Raw genomic sequence first — 13,205 nt, 5'->3', positions numbered from 1 at the left:
AGGAGTCACTAATGTTTTGTTAGTAGAAACAACCACCGCCTTAGAGAACAGTGATAATTCAGGACCAAGGACAGTGGCAAAGTAGTGGCGGGGGCTCAAGATGTAGACTTCACACTTCACAGAGGTGATTTGTATATCACAGGTGTTCCGTAAACATTAAATCAAGTTTAGAATGTGAGTAGAAGAGTGCATGTTCATGAAATTAGCGTGAGCCCACCAGTGTAAATATTCTAGTTCTCTCAGCTTTGTGAGTTAAACTCTTTCTTTTGGTACAGGTGATAGAAAAAAATGTCGATCCTGAAACAATGCTGTTACCATATCTGAGGAAGAAGCGTATCCTTTGCTTTGAGTGTGTATATGTGTGTATGTGTGTATATCCCTGATATCCTCATCAAGTGATATTTCAAATATCTTTTTAGAGCCACACTGAGTCATATTCCCTACTACGGTTTTATGTTCATCTTTAAGAAAGTCCTAGATCTGAGTTTTGTAGGCAGTGAACAATTGTGCTTATCAGAGAACCAAGTTCTTTCTAATCTCTGTTTTGGCATTAAATATATTGAATAAAATGGAGAAGCTAACAAATGGGAATTAAAGCAATGGGTGCTAAAATGGCTTAATTAAACATCCTTTAGAATTAAGAGTCACAATATTGATATTCTACCTTCAAGGACTAATCATCATGCCCATTAGAAAAAGAGAGCACAGGAACTTCCCTGGTGGTCCAGTGGTTAAGAATTCACCTTCCAATGCAGGGGTTGCGGTTTGATCCCTGGTCGGGGAACTAAGATCCCACATGCGGCGGGGCAACTAAGCCCGCAAGCCGCAACTACTGAGCATGCGAGCCACAACTAGAGAGAGAAGACTACGCACTGCAGTGAAAAAAACCTGCGCACCACAATAAAAGATCCCGCATGCTGCAACTAAGACCCGACGCAGCCAAAAATAAAAAATAAAATAATAAATAAATAAACAAATAATAAAAGTTATTTAAAAAAAAGAAAAAGAAAAAGAGAGCACAGAAATCTCCTGAAATGAAAGTGAAAGAACAATAGAGAAATTAAACCTGAAAATGTTACCTTGGAAAAACTTTCTCAATAAAAGTCATCTAAGGAATGGATTCTTATCCTGCTACGTATGAACTCCAGTGGGCTTCCAGAGGTCTGTGGACCCCACTACATTATATGCAAACTTGAGTGACAATGGAAATTTGTACATTTTTCCCCCAGAGAGAGTGAAATTCCCAAAAGAGCACACAACTCAGAAAATATCAATAGCTATCTTCTGAAAGTCATTCAAGGTTTTTTTTTAAATTATTCTATTAATTTAATTTATTTTTGGCTGCATTGGGTCTTCATTGCTGTGCACGGGCTTTCTCTAGTTGTGGCGAACAGGGACTACTCTTTGTTGAGGTGCACGGGCTTCTCATGCTGCAGTGGCTTCTCTTGTTGCGGAGCACGGCTCTAGGCGCACGGGCTTCAGTAGCTGCAGCACGCGGGCTCAGTAGTTGTGGCACACGGGCTTAGTTGCTCCGCGGCATGTGGGATCTTCCCAGACCAGGGATCGAACCCGTGTTCCCTGCATTGGCAGGCGGATTCTTAACCACTGTGCCACCAGGGAAGTCCTCAAGGCTTTTGGACATAAAAGTAATGAATACTAATTTCCTGGTTATCCATGGTACCAATGTGATATTTAGGATTTGGTTCACTTGTGAGTGACAGAAAATCCCAATAGCAGTAAACAAGATAGAAGTTTCTTTCTTTCTCATTGTGTTATTTCGGGTTCTCTGGGAAGCACACACCAAAAAATGAGATGAAATATGCAAGGGTTTTATTAGGAAAAATGCCTGAGTGAAATAGGGAGGCAGCCATTGAAGACTGAGACCTGTAAGGAAGAGAGGGAGAGAAGGCTGAGTTGAAGGGTCTCAGACTGCTGTGCAGTCTAAGGCACGTTCATCGAAGCCACTGAGAACGGTTGACAAGGACTCCCATACCTCTGCATAGCACTGAGCCATTGGTGGGAAGCAGCCCATGCGAGGCATGGCCTTGATGAAAAGTGGGGTGATGGATATCAAAGTGCAGCGGTTGGGTCTCTTGGTCAGTTACCCTCTATGTTGAAGGAAGTCTCTGAGGCACATTCTCATGGTTGTCATACTCACATAAAGGAATCCCAAAGGTAGGTAGATCCAGGCTAGCAAAGCATTGTCACAACGTTGTCAGGAACCAAGCTCTTTCTGTCTCGCTGCTTCACCCTCCTCAGCATGAAGCTTTCTCCTCATGGTCAGAGATGACGAACCGAGGTCCAGCCATCATATCTGAATTCCAGCAAATAGGAAGAAGTAAGGGATGAAGGAGGGGCACCCCTCTCCCTTTGAGGACATTTCCCTCCTGGACATCAAACACAGCCTTTGTGCTTACATCCCATTGGCCAACATTGTTAATGACCCCGCCAAGCATCAGAGGAGGCTGTGAAAATGTATTTTTTTTAATTCTGGGCAACCATGTGTGTAGCTCAAAAATTAGTATTTCTATTACCAAGAAAGAATGAGAGAAAAGATATTGGGAAACAACTAGCAGTTTCTGCCACTGAGAAGCAGAGAAATATGGCACACTTGTATAACATGACACAAATATTTTAAGAATTATTTACAGTTTGACATTCTACTTTGTATGTCATCAAAGACACAGATAAGGATAAGAACAGATATGCAGTGTACTCATACCTTCAAATCCTCAAGGCCTTATATGTGTAGACTCTTCCTTTTTTTAAGTTTGGCCTTATTTTTGGCAACCTGGGGTCCAGTTGTTTTAAAAAGGAGGAGACTAGATATAACACGCAAATGGAAATCAAGAATTTACAAGATTATAAGTAATAGCAGCTAAGACATACATACATTATTTGATAAATAAGTATCAAACTTAACTGTACATTTAAGAGTCTTTGATGGTGTTGTCTCCTAAGGTCAGAGCTATTTCACAAAGAGAATTATGGAAAACACATTATCTTTAACTGTGCTTTTTCCAGTCCGACTCACAGGAACTAAATATGGCTGTGGAGCGGGAGGCTGTGGTGCCTGCACAGTGATGATATCACGATGTAACCCCATTACCAAGAGGATAAGGTACCTTGCTGCAAAGTCCAGATATGGTTGAATTTTTGTAGCTTTGAACTTTGTTTTTTTCCTTCCTTTGGTAAATATGCATTGAGCACCTACTATGTGACAGGAAATGTGATAAGCATTGGGGATACATTGATGGGCATCAAATCATTCCGGTTCCAGCAAAAATGTTACATTCCCAGCCCTCCTTGATCACCTTCTCCATAGCAGTGCCCCATCTCACCTCGGCAACTCCCTACTCCCTTTGCCTATATTAAGGTATTCATAGCACTTCTCACCATATGTTTGTGTATGTATGTATTGTCTATGTACCTGTGTATTGCCTATCTTCCCTCAACTAGAATATATACTCTACAAAGGCAGGGATTTTATCTGTCTTGTTCACCAATGAATCCTAGTGCCTGGTACTCCACCTGGCACACAGTAGGCACTCAGTAAATATTTACATTTATTTAATAAATGAAAAACATTCTTCCAGTCTTTCTTTCTGTGTATACTTAAGGAAGCATACTGCCTATACAGCTTAGAAAGCTCTATTTTTTGCTGAACTTCTCATGAATATCTTTTCAAAATAATAAATATAATTTTAATGGCTGTGTATGTTCTATTGTTTGGGTGTATCAAAACCAACCCCCAAATAGTGATCACTTAGATTATTTTTTGGTTTTCACCATTATAAGGAGTGTGAGCATTCATGTGTATATGTATGTTTATATTTATGTTTGTGATGATTTCTTTATGATAGATCCATGGAGATGGAATTAGAGGATAAAAGAGTGAGTGCGTCTTTAAGTTTTTATGCCTTCCAGCAAAATGTCTCTCAGAAGAGCTCTATCAGTTTACATTCTTTTCAGCAGTATGTGAATTCCATCTTCCCAAACCTTTGCTAATAATGCATATTACAATTTTTAAAAATCTTTGTCATTTTCTTTGATAAAAGTGATTTCTCATTGCTGAATTTGAATCTCTCTTGATTGCTTTTGAGGTTGAGCGTTCATTTCATGTATTTATTGGCCATCTGTAATTTTGTTTGGTAAATGAGAACATTTTAGGAGTCGTTTTGAGTTAGACATTTTCTAGCGGTAGGTTTGTGGGATTGAGGAGTTCTGTATCCACACCCTATTTCTTCTTCTGAGGCACAATATCAAGTTAACTTTATTGCCCAACTAACCCCTTGCCCAGCATCTGCTTGGAGGATGAAATATGCTCTAGGTGATTGTCACATGTGACTGGAGAGGAGAATGTCAGCCCCTCAATCAAGAGAAAAAAACAAAGTTAGTGGAAACTGTTCTGGAGTTAGAATTAGGAGGCCTAATTTGAATCCTATCTGACACTCCAGCTGTGATCCTGAGCAACTCACACTGACCCTCAGAGTCTTATTCAGTAAAATGGCCATGAGCTAAGGACAAAATGTATATGCAAAGCCTGGGACATTATACAAAACCTGCCATGTTGGAGGTGCTCCTTTCCCACTGGATACAATGTAGTTTGTGCTTCTCTTTTGCATTCTGAAGACATTATCCAGCCAACGCCTGTCTGATTCCCATCTGTTCTCTGTATGGTGCTGCCGTCACCACAGTGGAAGGCATAGGAAGCACCAAGACCAGGATTCATCCTGTTCAGGTGAGGATGCACCTCTTCTTCATAGGGTTTCTGTGCTTCGGAAACCATTAATGACATGATGAGTTCTTGAAATTAATACAGTAGAGCAATGGGCCCTGCTGCTTGGTCACAGCCAACAGATGACACCAAGCTGGGGGCCAGGAGTGAAACCTGGGACATGTGACTGACTTCTTAGAAAAATACTTTTGAAAGACTAGAGAACTTTCTCTTTTAAAAAAAAAAAAAATCTTGACATCACTAGCATTGTTTTCTATATTCTAATTAGATGGGACCTGTCCGTTTTACACTTTCCAAACTTAGAAAGAAATGAGAGCCAAGTGCATTGGGGGATATAATCTTAATATTTTTTTTTTCTATAAAGAGGAAAATAATATAATTTTAAAACTGAGTGAAAACCTCAGCTACCAAAAAGGTTTGTTAAATTTAGGGCTTGTTCGGAAGATATATAATAGGAGTTGTTAATGAATTTTGAGGCTTTTCTCCTAAGGAGGCACCTTGTTAGAACTTTGCCTCAATGAAAGGGCACCTCAGACTCCTGACTCTTTCAATTATTTATACATTGCCCAGAAAAATGCTGTTGCTACTTGTTTTTTATCTAAGTTAATGAGTACCACTTAAGAGGAGAGAGTGGAAGAGGAAAAAGATAGGGGCAACATAGAAAATGGCCAAAGTTCAAATTCTCTGTGCTTGAAGGAATCTTGGGTTCTGTTTATTTTCTATGAAACCTCTTTACCTAGAAGGAGCAGATCTGTCTGGATATGCTTGTGAGACTCGGCTGTTTGGAGGCATGAAGATACCCTTTCATTTAGTACCTGCCGCCCATCTCCTGGCTGCAGTGTAGACAGATGACGGCTTCCGAAATGGGGCTGCACCTTTGAAGTTAGACTCCAAAGAGAATAGGCTGGGGGCTGGGGGGAGATTTGGAAGAGAAATGAAGGCAATGTTTCCTTCTTGATTGTTTTTTGGATTAATGATGGCACTTTGTAAACGAATTCCTGTGTGAAGTGTTAGGGCAATAGTGGGCAGATAAAGGCACTTGGGAAATACTTAAAAGTTTTTTTTTCCCTCAACTTGAATATAATTCAGTTCATTTCTTTGAAGGACTTTCTTTATCTGGGTGATTCCCATTCTGGACTACAGATTGAAACACCTGGGAATCTTTAGAAAATATATGTCTGTGCCCCACCCCCAGAGATTCTCAGTCAAATGGTCTGGGGTACTGCTTGGACCTTGGAAATTTTAAAGCTCCCCTGGTGATTCTGAAAGCTGAGAACCTTCAATGAAGCTCAAAAGCTGTTGAGGACCAGTCATCACGGCCACCCCAGCCCAAGAAAGGGAGACACCAAGGCTGAGAAGGATTTTCCAGGGCTTCTTCTCCAACTTTAATGTGCATGTGAACCGCCCAGGGATCTTGTTAGAATGCAGGTTCTGATTCATTAGGTCTGGGGTCAGGCCCAAGATTCTGCCTTTCCACCTTTCTGTGCTTCCAGGAGAGGATTGCCAAGTGTCATGGCACACAGTGTGGCTTCTGCACCCCTGGGATGGTGATGTCCATCTACACGCTGCTGAGGAACCATCCAGAGCCCACCCTGAGTCAGTTAACTGATGCTCTTGGTGGTAGGTTATATGTGTGTGTGCTTTAATTTCTAAATGATGTTGATAATGATAGCTAATATTAGACATTTATCAGGTACCACACACTGCATTAAATGCTATATAAACATTACCTCATTTACTCTTTATGATAACTTTATAAGGTAGGCATTATTATTATCCCCATTTCATAGATGGAGAAACTGAGGTTTAAAGAGAGTAATGTACTAAAAATTATGCCACCAATAAGTGGAGGAGTTAGTTTGTTCAAATCAGGATTCAAACACGATCCACACATTGCACTTGGCTGATATATTTCTCAAGTCTCTCTTAATCTGTAAGAGTCTCCTCCCTTTTTTATTGTTTGCTTATTTTAATAATAATTAGAAAGCCAGTTTATTCATTTACCCTTGGAAAGAGTCCAGTTATCTCCACATGCTGCTCTCTCCTATTGGGTGGGTGCTCTCAGGACAATATGAAGTTATCAGAGGGCTCCTGATGAATACAACATGAAATCAAAGAGACTGACATCTTCTGGTGATACTTATTTTAAAGAACTGCCTTTATCTGGAGCTAGTTTATCAAGTTCAGGAGCTCAGTGTGTGTGTGTGTGTGTGTGTGTGTGTGTGTGTGTGTGTAGCGGGAGGTAGGGGGGAGCATTGGAGGAGGCCTTCATTAACAAGACTCTGAGCAATTCTAAAGAATAAGAGCCTCCCAAATCCTATTTCTGGTGGAATTCTCTATGGCTCTACTTGTCTGCTGTCTCCCAGGGACATTATTTCTCTGCTATGTTACATGGACCTAAAGCTCATGTGTTCGGTTCCTCTGCGAAAGTGTTCCAGGGAAGACAGGACTAAACAGAAGTAGAAAGGGGAGGTGCATAAGACACAAACTGTCTTCTGCCTTATTTCCCTTAAGTCTTATTATGCATTTGATCTCGTGGCCGTTTGTGATGTGAACAAGTGACAAGGGGTTCTCAAATTTTCGGATGCTTAAGACTTACATAGGAGTTTGTAAAGAATGAAGATTCCTGGGACCCAACCCCAGAGAGCTGGCTGCAGTGGCTTTGTGTTTTAAATAGATGCCAGATTTGGGGGTTGGGGGAGAACATGGGATATGGACCACTGTGGAGGAACACTGGCCTAATGATTTATTGTAAATAAATTGTGTGCCCAATTGCTTCCAAAGTTTAAAAATTATCTTTGCTGCTGTATAATGCCTTTGATCTTTCTATCAACTGAAACTTAGCTCTTTTTTTTAAATATCAAAAAAAAATGATGTACAATGTAGCTTTATTTACATTGTCTTTTACTGCATATGGAAAATAAAATTTTTTTATTGCAGTATAGTTGATTTACAATATTGTGTTAGTTTCAGGTGTACAGCATAGTAATTCAGTATTTTTGCAGACTATATTCCATAATAAGTTATTACAAGATAATGGGTAAAATTCCCAGTGTTATACAGTAAATCCTTGTTGTTTATTTGATATATAATAGTTTATATCTGTTAATCCCATACTTCTAATTTGCCTCTCCTGCTTCCTTCTCCCCTATGGTAACCACAAGTTTGTTTTCTATGTCTGTGAGTCTGTCTCTGTTATGTATATTTGTATTATTTTTTTAATTCCACATATAAGTGATATCATACAGTATTTGTCTTTGTCTGACTTATTTCACTTACCATAATATTCTCTAGGTCCATCCACATTGCTGCAAATGGCAGTATTTTGTTCTTTTTTAATGGCTCAGTAACATTCCATTATATGTATATATACCACATCTTAACCCAATCATCTGTTGATGGGCATTTGGGTTGTGAAGCTTAGCTCTTGAATGTGCCTATAGACCAAGAGTTCTTGGCTTGAAATCATTGTGTTCTTTGAGCACCTATCACAAGCAGAGGATATAAAAACTGTTTACAGAGAGAAAGTACAAATAGCTGAGTTGTTAGACTCTACCTCAAGACTATCAACCAAGTATCCCAAGTAGCTGACAATAAAAAATCCGACTTTGTGGATTTGGGGACCAAAATGTCAAACAGGGCTTCCTTCTTGGATGGGGCCCTTATTTCCAGCATGCATTTGGCAGACAGTGCCTCTCTCGAGGTTCCTTGATTAACAGAGTTGGGTTTTTCCCCTTCAGGTAACTTGTGCCGTTGCACTGGATACAGGCCCATAATCGATGCATGCAAGACTTTCTGTAAAGTGAGTAGAAAGGAACACATTTTTGAGTATATTTTTTCCTCAATGAAACAAAATGGTGCGGGTTGGCAGGTGTGATTAGGAGAATAGCTCATTGTCGCTAATGCAGGGCTACTTCTTATCTCAAGGTCCGTAATTGCTGTTTGTTACTTGATCTTGAGCAGGGCGCCTACCGTGGTTCATCGAGCTTGCCCTGGTAGCCACGCAGGCAGCACCTGAGCACTTCGACATTGGGTGTGGGTCATTGTTCCAAGGGGTCTTAACTGACCTGCTTGTCTGGGTTGGGTACCCTGCCCCGCTGCTCCTGCAGCCCTCTGATCACACCCCTATCACAGCGCTGGGCACACGGTGGTGTAATTGCCCATTTGCTCTTCCGTCTCTTCACCAGAAGGTGGTCTGCTTGATGCAGAGGCTGAGTCAGTGTGCACCAACTGAATAGGCACTCAATCGATGCTTGTTGAATGAATAGATGAACAAACAATGTTGAAATGAGGGACATAAGACAGCCCTTTGGAATTTAAATGATGAAATCAGTGTATCATAAGAACAGAGTGATAATAATAATACTTGTTATTATTAATATTTCTTTATTAATAAATTATTAATAATAAATTGATAAATTATTTCTTGTTAATGAAATAGTAAATATTAAATCAACCATTGTTAATATTCATTGCCATGTGCCAGACTTTGTTATAAGATCTTTACAGCCTGGTGACTATAGTAATAATATTGTGTTGTGTACTTGAAATTTGTGAAGAGAGTAGACCTTAAGTGTTCTCACCACACACACACACACACACACACACAAATGGTAACTATGTGAGGTGATGGATGTGTTAATTAACCTGGTTGTGGTGATCATTTAACAAAGTATACGCATGTCAAATAGTCATGTTGTACACTTTAAATATACACAATTTTATTTGTTAATTATATCTCAATAAAGCCGAAAAAATATTTAGTAGAATCAACAATAATTTCTTGATTATTTCTGTTTTTCACCCACTAGACTTCTGGCTGCTGTCAAAGTAAAGAAAATGGGGTTTGCTGTTTGGATCAAGGAATAAATGGATTACCAGAGTTTGAGGAAGGACATGAGGTCAGTGAAATGTAAATTTTTTATAAGATTTTCTCAGGACATGAGTAGAGACCAACTTACCTTTAGGAAGACTAAATGGCTGCGTAAGGTGACTAATTTGAGGTGTGTCAGCATGTCCCCTCCCCCATTCTCACTCCATCTCTATCAAAAAAAAAAAAAAAATCTAACCTAACAACTTCATCCCTCACTCCTGATGTTACTCTCGGTCACGTCCAGCTACCTACAAGAGGGAGAACACATTGATCTCTTATTGTCTCTTAGTTTAAAAAAAGCCTTCTTCAAGTCTTTTTTCTAGTGGGGATGTTAAGGAAATGGAAGGGCAGGGAGTGATAAGAGAGGTGGCAATTCAGGGGAATGTTCTGGTTCTCAGTTGTGTCTCACGCTGCTGCCTCCTGTGCTCCCCCCAGACTCCGAGGAGCATGTGCAGGGGCTGAGGGCTTTGGAGGCCCCCCAGCATCTGCGCTGAGATCCTGGTGACCTGGTCTGTGTTAGAGCCCTTGGCTTAGAGCCCAGGTACCATGGCTGACCAGTGGGGTTTTTTGTCTGTCTGTCTCTTCTATGCCTATCTTCATCTGACCTCATTCCACAAAGGACTTAAAGTAGGGAGAATTGCCTGATGACAATAACTTCTGGTACTTTCTCTTTTTAAGACAAATCTAAAACTCTTCTCAGAAGAGGAGTTTCTGCCATTGGATCCAACTCAGGAATTGATATTTCCTCCTGAGCTAATGGTAAGTAAGACAAAGTTGAGCTCATCCTAGAGGAATTCACGGTGAAATGCCAGGAAGGATATTTGCTTATGGATCCTCTCGAAAGCTGATTGGCGAATAGGTAATATCCACCTGCCATTCTCAGTCCAAGGTCTAAAGAGTATGGGACCAGGGCAGAGATGGGGGAACGAGGGTGGAGTCACCACCAGGGGACAGTTGAATGTGAGAAGCAGCAGGTAGTATCTATTAAAAAGTGTCCTGAAATGACATCACAGCATTTATAGATTTAGACATGTTTTCTATTTCCGGTTTTGCTGAGTTTTATTGTTCCATTAAATGTTTTGACGAAATTAAGCATGTAAAGTATTTTTAAGCATTGAAATGGATTCTTTTGAGATATAAAAGCACCAAAGGGTGATGTATTGGAATAGTCTCCAGAAGGAGTAAAATATTGTCACATTTTATCTTGTACTCTGATTCCTAGTAAAGCTCTACTTTTAGGTGACTTTTATTTTATTTTATTTTGTTTTGTTTTTTATTTTTTTCCAATGCTGATATATTTTTTTAAATATTTATTTATTTGGTTGAGCTGGGTCTTAGTTGCAGCACATGGTCTCCTTAGTTGTGGCATGCGAACTATTACTTGTGGCATGTGGGATCTAGTTCCCTGACCAGGGATCGAACCTGGACCCCCTGCATTGGGAGCGCCAATCCCAATGCACCACCAGGGAAGTCCCACTTTTATTTTATTTTTTAAAAAGATCTCTATCTCCTTTGTCTGTTCCTGTAAAGACAGAGCAGAAACAGGTGGAAATATTATCACGAGACGATCTTGAATCTTTATTGCTTTTTCAATAGACAATGGCTGAGAAACAACCACAAAGGACCAGGATTTTTGATGGTGATAGAATGACATGGATTTCTCCAGTGACCCTGAAGGAACTTCTAGAAACCAAAGTCAAGTATCCCCAGGCCCCGGTTGTCATGGGGAACACCTCTGTGGGTATGTAGATCCCCAGGGACTTCTTATGAGGAAACTGAGGAAAAGGGCTTTGGGGAGGAAAAAACCTCATATATGCATGTTCTCAGAAAAAGCAGTCTGAAATAACATTTTAAATCATTTATACTTGACTTCCCTTGAGCACTGCTCAAGAGTCTTTTACAACTTCCATCACATAAGTGAATTCCTATTGCCCTAACCGGAGCAGTGCACAGAGCTGGACCCAAGAGGCCTGCTCCGTGACAAATCAGCAGCAGCAGCTCCAGTGACAGCTGTCCTGTCTTTCCATGTAGAGACTGATCTGGGGCTTGTATTTGAAATTGCTGTTTCCTCTCTCAGTGGTGTCTCAGTGGCCATAATAGGTTTTCTTAAACTGCAGTGACAGGCTCTTTCTATGGTGTCCATTGTAAACTCAGTTTGCCTGCCTACTTCTTTGAGGAGTCTCCTAGAGTCTTCCCAAGGAGAATTTTGAGTATGCCACAAGTGGTCTTGGACGTGTCTGCCAAGTTTTAAGGCTGACGAGTCCAAAGAGTTCCCCGAGTTTAGTGAAAATCCACCCGTCCGTTCTCTGTGTGTGCGATTTGGCAATGAACAGACCGATAGATATGTAATTTTTATATATTTAAAGACATCAGTTTTAATCACAATTTCAAAATTTAAAAGGCAGTTAGCCCCCCTTCATCTTAGTCTGCTTATTTTTTTTTTCCTAATCCTTCAGGGCCTGACGTGAAATTTAAAGGCATCTTTCACCCAGTTATAATTTCTCCTGATGGAATTGAAGAACTGAGTGTTGTAAACTATACAGATAATGGTGAGTTCTTAAGGTCCCTATTTTCTTAGTTAAAATGCATTAATCATCTTATTTGCTTTGCTCAGCAGACAAGCAAAAAAAGTCTTATTCATAATTATAATATACAAAGAGATTCCCTTGTAAGGTGATAACATTCTGGAGGAGGCTCAGGGAAGAATTCTCTATGATTATATGAGATACTAATTGTCTGAAGAGTCGGATTTTCACTGAAGAACTTTTATGTCTGCTGTATGAGGGAAATGTAACAACTCTTCAGTGAAGGGTACTGTGCTAAGTGCTGGGTAGAAGATAAAGATGAGGATCTTTGCTCTCCAGAAGCACAGTAGTAACCAAACAAATTTACTTATTAAGCAGCTTACAAACTGGCTTTTCTATTTCAATAAAGGAAATTGATTTAATGACAATGATGAGAAGCAATGAAATGTGGGTTTGGAGTCTGGCTCTGGAGTCCAATTCCTGACTATGTCATATATTAGCTGAAAAACTTAGTCAAGTTACTTAACTGAATCTCAGTTTGTGTGGGGCTATTAATATTTCAAAGCTTTGTTAGAATTCAAGAAGATTCTGTGAAGCATTCAGCATAGTGCTTGACACAGTGAGTATTCAGAAAATTTAGCCTCCATGACCTCCATCACTGTCACCCTCCCCCCGTCACCAATGCCATCACCTCCTCCACCATCATCATTAACACCTCCATTACCAACCACTATTCCCACCGTCACCACCATGACCACCAGTAAGCAGGGTAGCATGTATCTAGCATAAAGATCCCATATCTGTAGTCTAAAATCGAATGGACATTTCCAGGTCAGCAATGATCACATTGCGTTATCTACAAATGGTTTCATTTCAGGACTGACCTTAGGTGCCGCCCTCAGCCTGGCTCAGGTGAAGGACATCCTGGCTAATGTGATCCTGAAACTCCCGGAGGAGAAGACACAGATGTACCACGCTCTCCTGAAGCATTTGGGAACTCTGGCTGGATCCCAGATCAGGAACATGGCTGTATGTATCTGACGACAGTAACATCTAGTATGTGTCCCAG

At 40.3% G+C, this 13,205-nt stretch overlaps 1 protein-coding gene across 6 annotated transcripts in view; it reads left to right on the top strand.

Annotated features, from left to right (window-relative positions):
• LOC309631168 (aldehyde oxidase 1) overlaps positions 1 to 13,205 on the top strand; it is a 111,423-nt gene that overhangs the window by 42,179 nt on the left and 56,039 nt on the right. Inside the window, exons 2-11 of one of the 6 annotated variants that reach the window (XM_082397285.1) lie at positions 276 to 333; positions 3,025 to 3,121; positions 4,633 to 4,741; positions 6,232 to 6,358; positions 8,479 to 8,540; positions 9,550 to 9,639; positions 10,290 to 10,370; positions 11,208 to 11,352; positions 12,068 to 12,160; positions 13,014 to 13,165. In XM_082397285.1, the coding sequence (XP_082253411.1) occupies positions 276 to 333; positions 3,025 to 3,121; positions 4,633 to 4,741; positions 6,232 to 6,358; positions 8,479 to 8,540; positions 9,550 to 9,639; positions 10,290 to 10,370; positions 11,208 to 11,352; positions 12,068 to 12,160; positions 13,014 to 13,165 (1,014 nt within the window). The other 5 variants (XM_082397281.1, XR_014246119.1, XM_082397282.1 and 2 more) reach the window with 5 other exon arrangements.

The sequence above is a fragment of the Balaenoptera borealis genome (assembly GCF_965194805.1).
Source record: "Balaenoptera borealis genome assembly, chromosome: 6".
Lineage (NCBI taxonomy): Eukaryota > Metazoa > Chordata > Mammalia > Artiodactyla > Balaenopteridae > Balaenoptera > Balaenoptera borealis.
The sequence above is the reverse complement of the archived record's forward strand: the minus strand, read 5'-3'. Positions and strand labels throughout refer to the sequence as shown.